At 49.2% G+C, this 18,067-nt stretch overlaps 1 protein-coding gene across 1 annotated transcript in view; it reads right to left on the minus strand.

The window, feature by feature from the left end:
* Nucleotides 1-8,378: 8,378 nt before the first annotated feature.
* The window catches only part of LOC144754022 (barH-like 1 homeobox protein), a 34,841-nt gene continuing 25,152 nt past the window's right edge, over nucleotides 8,379-18,067 (minus strand). Inside the window, exon 3 of the mRNA XM_078641536.1 lies at nucleotides 8,379-8,673. Coding sequence (XP_078497662.1) covers nucleotides 8,379-8,673 — 295 coding nt within the window. The remainder of the gene's footprint in view (nucleotides 8,674-18,067) is intronic.

Consider the following 18,067-nt stretch of genomic DNA (forward strand, 5'->3'; position numbering starts at 1 on the left):
AAAAGCAGACAACCTGCAGGCGCTGCTGAACGTGCCCCGTGTCTGAAAATTACACCTGGACGCGTTCAGCATATTTCTGTGGGGACAACCTCTTGGCAGGGGGGACGGCGTCCACTCCGTGAATATAGTGGGCGAACGGTGTGTACCCCCTACTTGTGCCCCACTTCTCTCCTAAGAAACTCGGGGCTCTGATTGATCACGAGGGCCGCACAATTACAAGGTAGAGATGAACAGACACTTCCAAATTTAATTCACGCCCTCTCTATTATCTGAAGGAAGTCCTTCCATTATAGGAAATTCTGTTCTACATGACTATAATAAGTGCCTTCCCAGTGTGTTCTTGTGGTTTGAGCGTCCGCCATTTAGTGCAGTATTATACGTCTACTTGTATTGTGTACTCTTTTGTAACATGCACACGTCACTTTTCCTCTTGTAACGTATCGTTTGCTACCTCTTGCATTTTGTTTCCTTTTGATACACGCACAATTGCCACTATTGCCTCATGTTACGTAACGTTTGTTCTTGTGTTTTGAGTGTCCGCCATTTAGTGCAGTATTATACCTCTATTTGTACTTTGTACGCTTTTGTAACATACACATACGTCACTTTTTTCTCTTGTAACGTATCGTTTACTACCTCTTGTATTTTGTTTGCTCGATACATGCACAATTGTCACCTTTGATTCATGTAACGTAACGTTTGCTTTTGTAATTTGTTCACTTGTAATTTTCTTCTCATGTATCATTGCTGTTCCTATTGTGAAGCGCTCTGACACCTTTGGGTAAAGTCCGCGCTATATAAAAACGCATAAAATAAATCAATTAAAAAACAGAGAGGGCCAATCAGCATGAGTGTGTACGTGGCGCGGTAGTGGCTGTTGATTGGATAATGCGCATGGAGCCCTGTGACGTGGATGGGAAGGACATGTTCATTACTTGAGGGTGGGCTGTGGGGCCCCGAGCTTTGCAGTATTAGAGGGGGCCCCACGTGATCTGGTATAAGAGGGTCGACACGGAGTTTGGTGAGATACACCTCAAATCTCTTCTCTTCCAAAGAAGCTTCCAGAACTAATACACCCCTTTTCGTGTCCCTCGAGGAAGTTCTTCCATTATTGTAAATCTGTAATCCATGCCTGTACAATCTTCATCCTATTGTGTTTTTTTGTGTGACTGCCATCTATTGTTTTATTTTACCTTTTCTTGTTTGTTTCTGTAACGTGTAAATATGAAATATTCTACTCATGTAAGGTCCCTTGGTTCAATTGTACAGCGCTCTGACACCTTTGGGTAAAGTCTGCACTACATAAAAATGCATTAAATAAAATAAATAAACAGTGTGGATGCTAATAGTTTATTTGAGGGGGCACTCAGTTGACTTCTGTCAGAAGTGCAGGAGCGTGGGGGGAGTATGGTTGAATGAACAGAATGAACTTTGAGCAATGTGGGGAGAGGATGTGGCCTAACGGGCAGAGCCGCCGACTTTAGAACTGGGGAACCATGTTCGAGAATCGTGTGGGCTCAACATCCTTTGTGGACAAATCACTTAATCACCCCCTCCCAAGCGCCTACCAACAATTAATTTTTCCTTGTGTAACTTAACTGGTGTTTATGTAAAGTGCCCCAATACCTTTGGGTCAAGTTCACGCTATATAGATCTTCAACAAAAAACCCAATGTGTTCTGGGTTCATGGATAGATGGGAGGGGGCGCTGCGTTTAAGACTCGATGAGACATCACCCCCACCCCATCAGAGCTCGTGATGGGGGGGACAGAGTGGTAACAAGCCGTGTCGACCCCTCAACACTGAGGCCCGAGTGTGTGTCTTCTCGGGTGTGTGTGTGCGTGTGTGTGGGGGGGGGGGGGGTCCCTGGACGTGGGTCCTGCGGTGGGGGGGGGGAGCTTACCTCGCCCCCCATCTGTCGCCTCGCCGGCCCGGGGTCCGCTTCCAGGCTGTTCCCGGGCACCAGCTGCTCTCAGGCGGGGCAGCGACACCTCGGTGGGGGGGCGGGGGCAGGCAGGGATGGCCCCCTCCCGCGTTGGGCGTCAGGGCACTTAGGACAATTAGAGGCCCCGCTAAGTCAGGAGGCGTCTGTCGTCCCACGATGGCTTTATTATCTGTCCCGGACCCCCCCCCCCTCCCCCCTGCACTGTACGACCCGCCCCATTACACCGAAAGGGTTGGAGTGTAGGAGGGTGTGACGTCATTCTCTCTGCTCCCTCTGTACATACCAACACTTCACCCCCTCCCAGAAACTGGGTGAGGGGAACACAGCCCCCACACCCGTTTTCAGAGTTCTCCAAAGAAACGAAACCCCGACAAACCGCACACACGGGCGACACACTTTGTAAGAACTTTTATTTTGACATTTAAAAAAAGGCGAACTGAAAAGAAATGTTTTTGATCTGTTTAAATAAAATAAAAAACTTCTCTTTCACCCCTCCTCCTGCGGAGACAGGAGACGTCAGGACGTTCACAGGACACGCAGCACCGTCACTGGACAGGAGGCAGCACGATAAATAACAGAGTATACACAATATCATACACTTTACACAACTTATTTACATGTTTGACCTTACAGGCTTGGGGGCCGAGGGGGCGTGGGTCTCGAGCTGGTAAAAGGATAGGGGACAGAGAGCTCTCTCTGGAGGGGGGGGGGTCACTTTCCCATTTAATGTACATGTTTGACGGAGCCCCAAGGCCAGGCACACGGCAGCATCATATACATCAGGGCACAAGACCTAAAAAACAGAAGTGGGGCAGATTGGGTGTGCGTGTGACGTCAGTGTATGTGACATCACAGCACATGACATTGCATGTGGCATCACAACCCATGACCTCACAGGAAGTGACATCAGATTTTAAAACTTCACGTATGTTTAGCAGGTTTGTCATAAGTCATTTGAGCCCATTGCAAGATTTGAAAAATAAGATTTTGCATTGGGTTGTGTCAAAATATTGACGCAACCATGATGCAAAACCTGGGCCTCAACCTATGGATTTATTATTTTTTTTAAACCCTGCCACAAAGAAATTGGAAACAAGAAGAAAAGTGGCAGTAAATCTATTCTGCTTAATTGGTTGCAATATCTGTATTTTAAAATATCTTATGAGGTTAAGAGCTAAATCCCAGGGAATAATAATACTGGTAAGATAACTCTGGAGGATAACGTCATTGCTGGAGAGATCTCTGCTTTGCTTAGTACTGGTTATGAATCAAAATAGCATTGAGGGTTAATATGTCTCCTGCAAAGTACGTCATGTAACAGGCAGATGACATACTTTTATTTTATGTAAATGGGTCAGTGGGGTACTGCTTTAAGACAGAGATCCTTTTGTTACCTGCAGTTGATAAATTGTAAACCTTGCTATGCAGCACAGTGACGTATGAAGGACATGCGACTCCCACACCTTGTAACCCTCACTGTCTAATGTGTAAAAACACATCTTTACATTGATGTACACACATATGATTTATTGTTAATGTATAAGCTGTACGTGTGATGTAAAGTGCTCGGACACCCTGCATTGGGATGGGTAGAGGCAATTTAAATACCACTATTTTGTTTTATTTCTTTTTATAGCGCATTACTCTAGTGCTGAAGCGCTATAAAAGAAATAAAACTAAATAGTGGTATATAAATAGTTATTTGTGTCTATACTGGGGTAATTAACACATCTGACATCCTTACACTGTATGCATATCTCTTATATACAGGGACTGAACACATTTGAAAGCATTTCTCTTTTGAGTACCTGCGAAGCAATAAGGGCATAGAGGTGTGCGGCTCCCAATAGCTCCCAGCCAGGATACTCTGACTAAAAGAGGGCTAATGGCCCCTTAACTCCGGCTTTTGCTATGAGCCCAGCTGTACTCTGATTAGCCCCTTCCCTGCCTGCACGTTGCTTCTCTGAACAAAAGCAGACAATCTAAAGCCGCCACGGAAAGTGTCCCGGTGTCAGAAAATGGCGCATACGCGGCACTCCGCTGAAAGTGGCCAGCTTTGCAACAGGTAGACAGCATCAACCCACAGTAAATAGTAGCTAGACAGCACCTACCTGCGTCTGCCCTCGACTCGAGCCCTGATATACACGATGGTGCGATACCCCAGTTAATAAGTTCTTATGAGATCACGAACAACGAGCGTGAAAACTCAGGGATTTGCAAACGTAATAAGAACGCCAAGATTACATTACAGGAGCATATGCAACCTGTCACATTGTGTAATGCTATACTACATGTTTATCTTAGACTAACGTGTAATTGTGTGTTAGAGTTCAGCAATGTCATCGGAGGGGTTCCGGCGACACACAATCACAAGGGGGAGTGGTCTGCAAATGTTTCCATAGCCCAGAGATGCTTGGTTCAGCCCTAATGTTCGATACCTACTCCAGATTTTACAATGCAGGACTTATCGATGGGATTTAGGACTAGGGCAGCGAAAATCACCTTGATGCGCTGCCTTACGTCAAAGTGAAAGGGCAGGAATACACTGTATTTAAGCACAATGGTGCATTCCTCTCCTTTCTCCCTGCGCTGGTACCGTTTCGGAAGCCCAGAACCAACATAGGCACCACTTGCGTGCAGGATTGTTTTTGTGCAGGAAGGGACACCTTCCCGCACAAACAGAATCCTAAGACGTGTTTTCCTCTTTCAATGTGTGCTGACGAACGCAGCACATACAGAAAGAGGAAAAAACGCAAGGAGAAAAAAGCATATTACTCCTTGTTACGCCTCACCTCGAGAGGCGTACGATTTGCGCTTCCCCCAGTTCACATAGCTTTGTAAATATGGGGCAACGTCAAATTCCATAGGTTTTCCAAGGGAAAGCCACCACTACACCCATGGAAAGCCTCCCGGGTGCAGAGTGAGGCGACGCAGCGATTTGTGCTGCGTCGACTTACTTGTGATTTATGAGGACGCTCAAAGCCACGCTGTGAGACCCTGCGTCATGCATGTACCAGTTTACGTGGTCCTGCGTCATGCATGTACCAGTTTACGTGGTGCAAAAGTGACACAAGGCTCTCATAAACAAGGCCCCGTGTTTACTTTGGAGCCGGCAGCGTGAATAGAGTGTTTTTTTCCTGAAAACACGTAGGTGAAATTCTGGCTTGTACTTGTTCGTTGTCTGTATTAACAAGAAGAGATTAAGGTGCTTGTACTAATGAAGCTTCTTCTCCAGAAGTGAGGGTTTTTGAAGCTGCTGTCTGCAGGCCTAGCTGGAAATGAACTCTGACTGTAATTAGTATCTCAGATCTGTTCACCCTTCGTGACAAGGATGCTGAGTAAACCAAGTCGATGCTGGAGTCTGGAGAGCGGCTTCGAGCGTCATCACCCGGTCGCACTGTCATACTCAGAAACGAGGGAACTTTAGGGCAGGCAGTCAGACGGAGACTAAGCCTCCCATAGGAAGAAATCCATTTTTGACCGGAGTGTCATACCAGCAATATAATATCTTATATAATAATAAATAAATGAACACATGGGTATTAGTTCCTTTGTTCTACCTCATGTGCTGCCGACACAGATTCCATTTTTATTAAAGGGGATGGGGGAGAGAGAGAGAGAGAGTGTGTGTTTGCGTGTGTATGTGTATATATAATCATAGATTAACCTCTTCCGTGCGTCGGACGGCCCCAGCCGTCTAAAGTCACAGTGGGCGTATGCCTCGGACGGCTGGCTGCCGTCTGATTTGCGCACGCGTGGAATTCACCCGCACAGCGGGGAAATGTACGCTGCATCGAATCGGTTAAAGGGGAACCACATTTTCCGAGCAATGGTGCACAGCAGAGCAAACACAGCCTTTATACAATCAGGGATAGTTGGCTCCGCAGTCTTTGAGACGTCGGGAGCCAAAAATCTTCGACAGTGCCCCCGGCCCTATCCGTCCAAATGTCCCAAAGTAGGTCAGATTTGGACACAGGATTGTTGTGTTGGAAAGGAAGGTGGTGGGGCTTAGTATAGAGTGGTCAGCGTTCTAGGCCTCTCAATATGACCTCGGCATTGGGGCAGTTGGGGTCGAATGAAGGGATTTTTACAGCGCACGGCTACTCAGGAGTGTCCCGACACAACTGTGCATACAGAGGAGGTGACGGCCTTAGAGGCTAGAGATATGTTTTCAGTTGTTTCGAAAACCTTCTCGTTGGACGTATTTCTGAGTGGCACGGGAAGGCGATTCCAGATACAGGCCACGCCCACCAAAAGGAAGCACCCCTTTGCCTAATTCCTTTAAAACGGGGGAACACAAACAGATGAGCTTTTCCTGAGTGGAGCGTCCTGCTAGGAGAACACAGACAGATTCTCTCTTTTAGGTGTCGAGGGCCTACTCTGTGCAGGGCACAGTCAGCAAGAAGTAGGGCTTTGAACGTGGAGAAGTGTGGCTCAATGGTTAGAGCGGCAGACCCTGATGCCGAGGTCTAGCCCGGGACCAGGGTTCAATTCCCGCCTTGGTGGGTCTTGGGCTCAATTTCCTTGGACCTGATAATTCTCGCCTCGGTGCCTATTCCAATCATGGAGTCCCACTCTGCAACTCTGGGCAATAGCTTGCTTAATCTCCACAACGACCCCAACAGCGCTGGGATGCCTTGCTTCACCTTGGGGGTGCCCAGGAGTGGACATTTCACAGGGAAAAGCCAGGAAGGGTTCCACAGCGATATGCGTACAGCGCCAGGACACCCCAGTCGGGGTATTAGTGCGCTTTACAAGTACAAATTTCATTTCATGTCAAGGTGATTCTTTTGCTCACTGGTAAGCCATGTAGCAGTTTTAGATACGAGCACTGGCATAGCGGAACTTGAGGGGGCCTCCCTGCAAGGCAGGTGGAGGGGCCCCCTCTGGGCTCAATCAGGAGCTCTGCAGCCAGAGTGCTGTGCTGAGGGGGGCCCCTGGAGCTTGGGGGCCCCCCCGCACCGCGATGGCTGCGGGAGCCTGTGTTACGCCTCTGGATATGAGGGTGTCGAGGTGCGTTTAGAAGGATTGAATAAGAGGCGTGCTGCCGTGTTCCGCCCTACTTGCAGACGCTGAATCAAGAAAGAAGGAAGGTCTGAGTACAAGGCCTTGTGGAGTCCAGTCTGGGTAAGATGGATGCATGTACCACAATGCTCTGGGCTTCCCAGGGTAAGAGAGGCAGGAATTCCTTCAAGGCCTTCATTATCCCAAAAAACACGTTTACTAAAGCGGACACAGGCCTTTAAAAGAAAGCCAGTCATCAATTACAACCCCAAGATTTCTTGCAGATCCCCTGGCCGAAGGGGGAGATTTGTGTAACTTCCACAGATCTCAGACTCCCTGATGTGTGATCTTGTGCACATCTGTGTGTTTTTATCATTTTGTAACCTGTAGCTCCCCTGTGGTTGAGGTGACTCTGTGACACACAAGGGCTGCTCACCGACCAAGGGCTGGGGTTCTCCGGGCATTCCCTGCCTCCTGCAGTCTCTAAAGCTAACGGGCAATATCCCCCCAGCCCCACCCCCAAACGCTTCAGCAACCGAACCTTTCACTCCTGCCCCCCAAGCAGCCCTCCTCAGAGACATGCCTGCAGTGAGAGATCTTTGGTGTGAAGTCATTGAGAACGAATAACTCCTCAACGGGGACCCCCCTGCTGACCCCCACCCCCCTCACACACACACGCTTTGCTCCAACCTTGATTCAAAATCCATTTTTGCGTTTTTGGGTTTTAGGGTGTGGTGATGTCTGTCCTGTGCAGGTGCTCGCCCCCAGAATCTTCATACAGTTTATAGGATGGGGTGCACCCGAAAGTCTTCTTGGAAATAACACCCCTCTGCTGTGTTCTTGGAAACAGCACCCCCTGCTGTGTTCTTGAAAACAGCACCCCTCTGCTGTGTTCTTGGAAACAGCACCCCCTGCTGTGTTCTTGAAAACAGCACCCCCTGCTGTGTTCTTGGAAACAGCACCCCCTGCTGTGTTCTTGAAAACAGCACCCCCTGCTGTGTTCTTGGAAACAGCACCCCCTGCTGTGTTCTTGAAAACAGCACCCCTCTGCTGTGTTCTTGGAAACAGCACCCCCTGCTGTGTTCTTGGAAACAGCACCCCCTGCTGTGTTCTTGCAGGCACCACCCCCTCTTCTGTTTTCTTGAATAGAGCCCCCATATTTTCAATTCTTGGAAACAACACCCCCTCGTCTGTGTTCTTTGCTCTTCAAGTTTTAAAAAGTTTTCAAAGTTTAATTTACGTCAGTCACACATTCTCCGCCTTTGAAAGGGGTCTGTTTTCTTCATGGCTGGGGGCGTTTTTTTGCTTTTAAAGAAGTTCTGAGCCTGTTTCCACCGCTTCCACCCCGCCCTCGGGGTCGCACAGGGCGCGCCTCCCTGCGGACCCCCGGGGCACCAGACACGGTTCTGGGTAGTCCTGGGAGGCCGCCCTCACCGCGGCTGCGCAGCCCGGGGCAGGACCCCTCCCAGCGGGGGCAGGGCCGGGGGCGGCTCGCTGCCCCCTTGCAGTCCGTGGATGAGGATCCTGGGCACCAGAGGCCGCTGCAGGGTGGGCGGGGGCGCGCTGGGGCCCCGGTACAGGTACAGGGCCGCCCCGGGGTCCAGGTTGGAGACCAAACTCTGGGGGTAGAAGTAGGGGGAAGGGAACATCCGCTGCAGGGCAGAGTAGTTCCCGGCCTCCGCCAGCAGCTCCAGGCCCACGGCCGTCTGTCGCTTCCATTTGGTTCTACGTGGAGAGGAAACAAAGAGAGACATGTCAGAGTCAGAAAATGCTTTATTCGATTTTAGAAAATTTATAAAATAATAAAAGCAGAATTAAAAAAAACACTTCATATAGATAAAAGGTTTGCAATACAAATTAAAAACATCTGTCGCGACAGTGCATAATTTATCATTTTAGAGAATTACAGCTACATTCATCAAGCCGAAAACGGCTCGCAAAGGGCCAGATTCTGAGAATCCGGCCCTTTGCGAGTGCAATTTTTGCATTTGGGATTCATCATCCCAAATTCAAAAATCGCTAATTAGGAAATCGCATATTTGCAAGGAATTGCATTTAAGGAATCTTAATCTTAAATCTTAATTTAATTTGCGAATTCGCAATTTTTCGCCGCTATTTACCACGATTTGTAACTTCGTGGTAAATAGCGAAAACTTAGAAAAATGCACTTCAGTGCATTTTTTCTAAGTTGCATGTTACACACACACATGTCCTTGGGACATGTGTGTGCGCAACACATGTGTACATTTGCTTTTCAGGGGTGCTACAGGGTGTCCTTTGGACACCCCTGCACCCTTGAAAACGCATCCTTATTTGCGATTAGCTAATTGCGAATCGCAAATAAGGAATAACTCCCCATGCATTCCTATGGGCCTTTAGGCCCATAGGAATGAATGGGGAGTTATTCCTTATTTGTGATTAGCAATTTGCTAATCGCAAATAAGGAAGATGTAGGAATCGCAATATTTTTTGCAATTCCTACATGAATCCCGTTTTGCAAGTCCTTAATAGCGATTCCTTATGAATCGCTATTACAGACTCGCAAAACGGGAGTAATACTTTTCAAAAGTCCAGTCATAATACCTGTACAGTACAAGTTATCCAATAGTTGTAAGTAGAGAGATGGTCAGTGCGCACATCCATGCGTCTCCAGAGAGCCAATCACATTCTCAGGGGATCCTGCCAGTCTGAGCTTGCGAGATCACCCCAAACATGTGGAGTGGAGGGACATTGTGATCCCACCGACATCTGTTAAAACAAATTCTCCCCTAGCGCCTGGTGCACCTGCAGTATGGCGCAGACTTCCCCATCCTGAGTCCAAAAACACGGTTTCACCAGAATCTCGTGGCCACAGGGGCTTCAGTGCTACATTAAAGACTCCACACAGACACGTGTTGGTCTTTCTTCCTCCTGTACCCACAGGTTCACTGCTAGTACATTAATGACGTACACCCTATGATTCCACGCAGATAAGTCTCTACCCCGGGGACTCACAGTTTCACACATTGCTGCCTCAGCCTTGTGTACCCATAGGGGCACTGTTAGTACTTCAAGAGCTTACATCCTGTAATTCAGTGAATACACTGCTTTTTCAGCCTCTTGTACCCACAGGTTCTCTGTTAGTACATCAAGGAATCATAACCTCTGATTCCACACGTACATTGCTTCTTTAGTCTCGTGCACCCACTGGTTCACTGTTAGTACATCACTCACACTGTCTGATTCCACACTCAGCCTCTTGTACCCACAGGTTCACTTTTAGTACTTCAAGGACTTATACCTTCTGATCCCACACATAGATTGACAGCTCAGCCTTGTGTACCCACAGATTCACTGTTAGTACTTCAAGAGCTTACACCCTGTTATTCAGTAAGGACATTGCTTGTTCAGCCTCTTGAAACGACAGGATGTGTGCCTTGTGATTACACACACACAAATTGTTTTTTTTCACCCTCTTGTACCCACAGGTTCACTGTTAGTACATCAAGGACTCAGACCCTCTGATTCAAGACATACATTGCCTGCTTCTTCTACTCACAAGTACCCTGTTAGTACACCTACTCACAGTTTCCTCACCCGTGTGTCAAGGCCTTTGCATGCTGAAGTTCCTCAAATGCATACTTTTGTTTGGTCTGCCCCTAGCACCCACCGGTTCACCATTAGTGTTTAATGGACTTAGGCACCGTGAAACCACAAGCACAAAACCTGGTCAGCCCCTCCCACCGCAGAGTAATCGTTCCTCAAACTAAGGATTTAGACCCGTGTGGTTTCACTAATATTTGTTGATCCGCCTTTGCTACCCAAGTTCTTTCTCACTCAAGAAGGACTGAGGCAAAGTGCTTCCATGAGCAATCTGTTGTGTAACTCCACCAAACCCACGTTCACCTGCAGCATATTGCATCGTTAAACTATTGTGGAGGGTGGGCGGAGCTAGGTCACGACAAAATGGCGGCTCACCCTTAGCTCTCCTGGGGAGTGAGAGACCGCCTACTCATTTTCCAGGGCATACAGTGTCCGAACTGCAGCACACGGATGAGATCAGTGTACTTAACACTCAGGAGAGTATGAGAGCTGCTAGCGCTGGGTCTGACGCCTGTATAAGTGGATCCGCTGTGCATCCCTACACAGGGGCTAACGGCCACGCTTGTATCACCATGATGTTGCAGTCTGTAGGAAGCCACTGCACGGAGAGCTGGCTCTGAACAAAGCCGCACCGTCTACGCCGGACACTGGCAGGTGAAGGACCCACCACCGGGACAGGAATCGCAGCAGGCCCTGGGGAAGAGCGCTCGCCCCATCCAAGGCGGCCATCTTGTTGGAGGCTTCATCTTCCCCAGACCAGCCAGGGCATAGGATAGGCCAGAGGGCGCCTTGCCTTACTCCAAGGAGACACTGCCACCTAAGGGCTCCGCTATACCACCCGCACTGCGCTGCTTTCACAAGTGAGCCCTGCGCCCCTCATGCACACTAGAGCCTTCGTGGGGCCTGAATTACTTGGAACACTCTTCGATGTCGTCAGCCGCCTGAAAGCCTAGAGGAGGTTATTATATCACAACCCAGAATAAACAAACAGCTTCAAGTTCTCTCTCCCACTTGTGGGTTTCCCACGGTGGTGCCGAGTGGGGTCCTCCAGGACTGTGACCCCCTACATCTAGGATGCCTACGGGAGTGGCTTTGTTGGAATGAAAATGTCTTTGCTATGTTGCCTGTGCATTATTCTATGTAAGTTAGTATTTGGTGATGCAGTGCACTCAACGAAATTTGTTTTATTTATTTAAATGTTTACTTACCTGTAAAACGCCGTAATCCATACATTACTACCCCCCACCCTGCCCCTCCCCCTCCCCACGTCACCGCCCCGGCAGGTACTCCCACTGCCGTCCGCGGCTGCTCTTCATTTGATATGGAAGGCTGAGAGGTGGTTGTGAGTGACCCAGGTGACCCTAAGCGGGCCACTTCCTTCAGCTCCATCACCCTCGTGCTCCCTATATGGGAGGCTCCCCGATCCTCCGTGAGAGTGCTGCTCTTGCCCTACCTTATCAGTGGCCTCGTGTTCTATACGGTCCCTTTACCCGCACTTCTTTAGGTGCCCCCTATCAAACTTAGCAGTGGCAGATTCGAGTCCTGCTTTATGGTTTACCCCCCAAGAAAAACGGATGATTGCCATCCCCACGGCTTCCCATGCTGAAGACTCAGGTGTGATCCTGACAGACTCAACTATACTGCACTGGATCACTTTTTGAGGCTTCTTTGACTGCCTACCCCCATCCTTTCATGCAGAAACCCAATCCTACTTGTCAAATCACATTCCCAGATGCGATGGCAAATACAGCTCAGCTCAAGGGGCCGATCGTTGACTCACCCCCAGCCTCCTCCTCCCTACAACACTCCTGAACGAGATGGCTGATATCAAAGGCTCTGCTGCACAGATGTCCTCTGCTGGTACCGTGACAAATTTGGAAGTACAATCCCTACAAAGTGACATCAACCACTGTCAGACCAGACTAACTACAGTTGAGGTGCAGCAGACGGATAAGCAATCATGACTGAATGCACCTCCAGACAGGGGGTGAGATATCTGGTCTCCAGCAGAGGGTCATCGACTTAGAAGACAGCAGCCGCCGAGACAACATAAGGATTGTTGGCCTCCTGGAGCGTGCTGATTAAGACGATATGTTCCACTTCCTGGGTGCACTGATCCCCACTCGTATGAATCTCACTTTTACCCCCACCCTTGAATTCCACAGGACGCATAGGATCTTCTCCAATCTAGAGCCTGATGACGGTTGCCCGTGACATAGCTTGGCATGTTGTATGGGGCATCAGCATGCTAGATAAATTGTTCCAGAAGACAAAAACATGGGGCCTACTGACATGACAACATCCAAATTCTGTTCGTAGCGGACTTCTCTTCACTTACTAATGCCATAAGGAAGCTGTTCCTGGTTCTCTGCCCTCGACTCAAGAAGGCTATTAAATACAACCTACTGGAACCCACCTCCATGCTCATCACATTTCAAGGCAGAACATCCGAATACCATGAGCCGGAAGACCTGGATTTATTTCTGGATGCCTTAAAGGACATCAACATGAATGCCGCTCCATCTAAGGCCCCTTCTGACTCTCCTCCCCTGACCCGACAGGGCATGGCCCACTTCGACTCATCTTCATTAGAGAAACTTAACTTAAACATTGTAACTCGGTCAAGCAGGAGTGGTCTCAAATTGCTTGATCACGCTCCAGAAAGACTTCCCATCCGAGAGATAAATCGAGATCAGCTCTTAAGTTTTGATGGTGCCATAATTTCCAACTTCACCAGGCGGTGCTTGCTTCGTAACATCTACTCAAGTTTATTATTGATTATATGGCACTGTGGGGGGGGGGGGTTGAGATCCACCTGGTTTAGTGTTCCTTGTTCATTGCTGCTGTTGTGCTCTGGGGCAGGAGGATGGGGGTAATAGTCAATATGTTGCAAATGTTCTTGCAGCCCATCTGGGCCCTAGCATGCCACGCCCTTCCTGCAGTCTATTCCCACTCTAACTCTCCTGGGCTGACTCTCTCACCTTACTGTGTCTCCCTTCAGCATCTTGCTTTTCAACCTGTAGACTAATCAGGGACCCTTTATGGTCAATCAATGAGGGCCATATACAGCGCAAGCTACTCACCCTGAATGGGTCTCAAGGCACTGGGGGATGAGGGTCCGCAGCTCCCAGAGGGTCACTGAGTTCCATCGAAGAGCCAGGTCTTGAGTTCCTTTAGGAACTTAGGGAGCGATGTGGTTTGTCTGAGGTAGAGAAGGTGGAAGTTCCATGCCTTGGCCACGAGGAAGGAGAAGGAGCGTCCTCCTGCTCTGTTTGTCTTGATCCATGGTATCATCGCAATGGTCCGTGGTATCGCCGCGATGATCTAAGGTATCGTTGCGATGGTGGGCAGCCCTGCTCCCTTCGGTATCGGTGCCTCCTCTCACGCCCGCTTACTGGTACAGTCCTCGGGTCTATTGGAGGCCGGCTCACTGCCCCGGGACCTATCCCTACTCCAGATGCTGGCCTCCCAACTCTTACTGGGCAACCTTGGTAGCGACCCTCTTCTAAACCACCCATCCTGCCACACGCTCACCTGCTCTGCCGCACCCACGCCTCCTCACCGATCCACGCACCCATCATACCCCCTACTTTTAAAGCCCCCTGGCTGCTAGTTGACCTAACCCTGAGGTTAACCATTACTACCCCACAGCAGCTCTCAGCATTATGATCCATCCCCACCACAAAGACCTTTGAAAGTACATTCCTTCAATGCCCATTTCTTGACACTTGTCAAACTGAAGATAACCCTCACCTTTATGGGCAAACACAAACCTGATATCGCCCTCCTTCAGGAAACTCAGCTTTACCCTACAGAAAGCAACAAACTTCGGAGGGACTGTGTGGGCCGCATCCTCCACGCTAGCATCCCACCCACATTGCGAGGTCTGGCTGAGATGGGTGGCCCACTCAGAAAATGTGGAGTGGCTCTACTTCTCCATAAACATCTCCCATACAGACTCCTCCAGACTTTGACGGGCAACGACGGCAGCTACATGTTTACAAAGCTCTCAATACAGGGGACACAGGTTATAGTGGGCTCTGTGTATGTCCCGCAGACATTCAAGAGTGGGGTTTTCTCCTGAATGAGTAGGCTAATGGCAGTCTTTGGTGCCTCTACACTCATCATTGAAGGAGATTGGAACGTGACACTGGACCATCTCCTGGACAGATCAGACATACATCATGATGCCTTGCAAGACCTGATGCAGGACAGCACTCTCTGTGACCCCTGGACACTCTTGCACCCCCAAGCCAGAGACTATACTTTCACCTCCTGTCCCCACAATATCCAGACTTGCATTGACTGCTTCCACTGCACCCTTAGTGACCCAGAAATTAGCAAATTGGAATATAGCCCTCTGTGGGATCTCAGATCACGACCTTGTAGATTTGCGCTTAGCCCTGTGATTGCGTAGTAACGACTTGCGTTGTAATGGCAGCATGGTAAAGGTCGTGCGGTGTGAACACCGCGTTGTAAATGACGTTTACCACCCCAATGAATCCTCACAACTGGAGGAAGCAATCACAGCAGAGGAAATTGCCTCGGCGCCTCAGCGATCAGTGCATGCCCACTAGTAAGCTCCCGATAAGATGGCCTCCTGGCTGAATTTTATAAGCCACCTAAGCCCAGACCGTCCCTATACATGTCTTGGTTTACCAAGAGGCCCTAGATAACGGCATCTCTCTCCAGAGCTCCTCAGGGCTAGAATCTCTGTGACCTGGACACCGGGGAAAGAATCCCTAGAATGCTTTATCTACCGAACGATTTCTTTGATTAATGTAGAAGTTAAGATATTGGTGAAGGTTTTGGCGATGTGCTTGAGTAAAGTCACCACGGGCCTTATACATCCTTTGCAGGTGGGCTTCGTCCCTGGACGCTCCTTGGCCAACCGCATGCTCACTCTCTCTCGTAGTGTTTGGCAGGTGAGAGACGATGTGGACGAGAAAGTCCTTGTCTCCTTGAATGAGACAAATGTGGCTCTATGGTTAGAGCGGCAGACCCTGATGCAGAGGTCTGGCCCGGGACCAGGGTTCAATTCCCGCCGCGGCTCTTGGGCTCAATTTCCCCGGACCTGATAATTCTCGCCTCGGTGCCTATTCTAATCATGGGTCCCACTCTGCAACTCTGGGCAATAGCTTGCTTAATCTCCACAACGGCCCCCAACAGCGCTGGGATGCCTGGCTTCACCTTGGGGGTGCCCAGGAGTGGATATTGCACAGGGAAAAGCCAGGAAGGGTTCCACAGCGGTATGGGTACAGCGCCAGGACGCCCCTTTGCTGGGGCAGCAGTGCGCCTTACAAGTACAAATTCAATTCAATTCAATGCTGAAAAGGCCTTCCACCGCGTCGACTCGGGTCACCTATTTTGGACCAGCGGGAGGATGGGCTTTTGTTGCATTTTCATGACCCTTGCTGAAAGCATGTATCATGCCCCCGCCACATCCGTTGCATGTGGAAGGCTCTCCACTCTGTAATTTGATATCCATCGCGCACGCAATAGGGATGTCCCTTGTACCCGTTGCTGTTTCTACTGGCTCTGGAGCCTCTGGCAATTTCAATATGATCTAATGACAAAATTGAAGGCATTATCATGATAGCGGGTGCGGTTAAGGCCTTTTACTACGCGGGCGACAATGTCTTGACGTTATCACTCCCCTCAGCCGCCTCTTTGATGTCCCAACTCAACTTTTTCCCAGTTTTCTGGATATAAGATAAACTGCTCTAAATGCGAGGCCCTACCCCTAACACCCACCACTTCGAGGGCCTCTCTGGCCAACCTGCCCTTAAAAGTGGCTACAGCCCCACTTGAAATATCTCGGGGTGCATATTTGTCGGGCCTGAAAGACATGGTCTCAGATAATGTGCATCCCCATCATAGACCGTATGGAGCGTGACTTTAGAGGGTGGTTTGACCGGAATCCCTCCTTATGGGGAAACGTTCCGGTCATCAAGATGAATGTCCTCCCACAGTTCAAGTATATCCTCTGTATTCCGCCCTTCTTCATAGCTAGCCTGGCTGATGAGGGCTGTTAGCACAAAACCGGTCCCAGGATGCTTGTTTCCGGTCCAGGGAAGTCATGGCTTGGCAGTTCAGGCTGGACTGTTCCCATGAGGCACAGGGTCAAGACTGATTTGCATATAGCCATGTCTGAACTGGGGTGGCAGAGTGGGCTAAAGAACGATGATGGATTAAACCCAGATCTGTGACTGGGGGTGAGTCTCTGAAAAGTTTCAGCGCTCCGTCCATCATCTCCTTGTGTTTGCCCCTCTTCATAGCGCCATCCCGCCTCCGGTGCACCCAGCACTCTATTTCCCTGATTCATGTGCGGCCTGGATAATCCCAGAATAAAGGGGGCTAAGCTGCACTCCTCTTCAGAGCAGGGCGGCTTACGTCTCCCACATGTGGAGGGTTATTGGTCGGCGCAATCACTGGCCAACTGAAGTGTATTGGCTGTCTACATCCGGCCATACCCATATGAATGCTACTGGAACAACACATATTACAGACATCCAGTGACCTCGCCATATAGGACACCTCAAGACCGTCGGCTACCCCCCTCTCCAGCCCGATCATGCACGCTTCCCAATGTGTGTGGCATAGGGCCCATCGGCTGGTACGAGTCCAAAGCAGCATTCATTTTTAAGTTCCAATATGGCACAATGTGGCCATCACGTTCGGGGGAAGAAATTGACAGGTCCATCTGGATTAACCACGGTGTTTGCTACATCGATCAGACGTGCCCCCTCCCTGAACATCTTCAGGAAGACACTCAAAACCTGGCTCTTCGACTGCACGGAGCTGCTATCCCCCCCCTCCCCTACAGCGCCTCGAGACCCTCAAGGGTGAGTAGAGCACTTACAATTCCCCTGATTGATTTATTTATTTGATGATCTGGTTTCTAATGGTTCCATACGGCCGTTTCCATACTTGAGGAGTGAATTTGCGATCCCACACTCCCAGCTATGCAGATATAATCAATTATCTCATGGGGACAACGCATATCGACCTACCCAGCTCTCCCGTTGCTCAATTCACTCCCACTTGGAATAACTTCAGAGGGACTGTGACAAGATTGTGGTCTGCTGAGCCCTTGCCGCTCCTCCCCGACGTCGACAACATTGCGTGCTTGATGGAAAACACATCTCAATACGCAATACTTGGATGATGAAAAGGGACCTGAAACTCCATCCCCTTAACAAATACTTTCCTGACCAACGTCAACTAACCTAGACTTCAATATGAGAGTTGACTCCTCTCTCTCTTGACATTCAAGGATAGTTGGTAACTGGTCTGTGTTAATCCACCTTCGTTAGTTTTCTCTCTCTCCGCTGCACTGTTTACCTATTTTTCATGTATTTTTTTTTATCTCTGTTTTGCTTCCTTACTGCCTTCCTACTATGTAATGCAATTTCCTTCTGTTTTTTACAGTGTGTATGTAAAGCGCTCTAATACCTATGGGCCAAGCTAGCGCTATATAAAACTTTTAAAATAAATAAAAATATGTAGATGATTGGGATACCCTACTAGCTGATTA

This window comes from Lissotriton helveticus, chromosome 5_1, assembly GCF_964261635.1.
Source record: "Lissotriton helveticus chromosome 5_1, aLisHel1.1, whole genome shotgun sequence".
NCBI classification, from domain to species: Eukaryota; Metazoa; Chordata; class Amphibia; order Caudata; family Salamandridae; genus Lissotriton; species Lissotriton helveticus.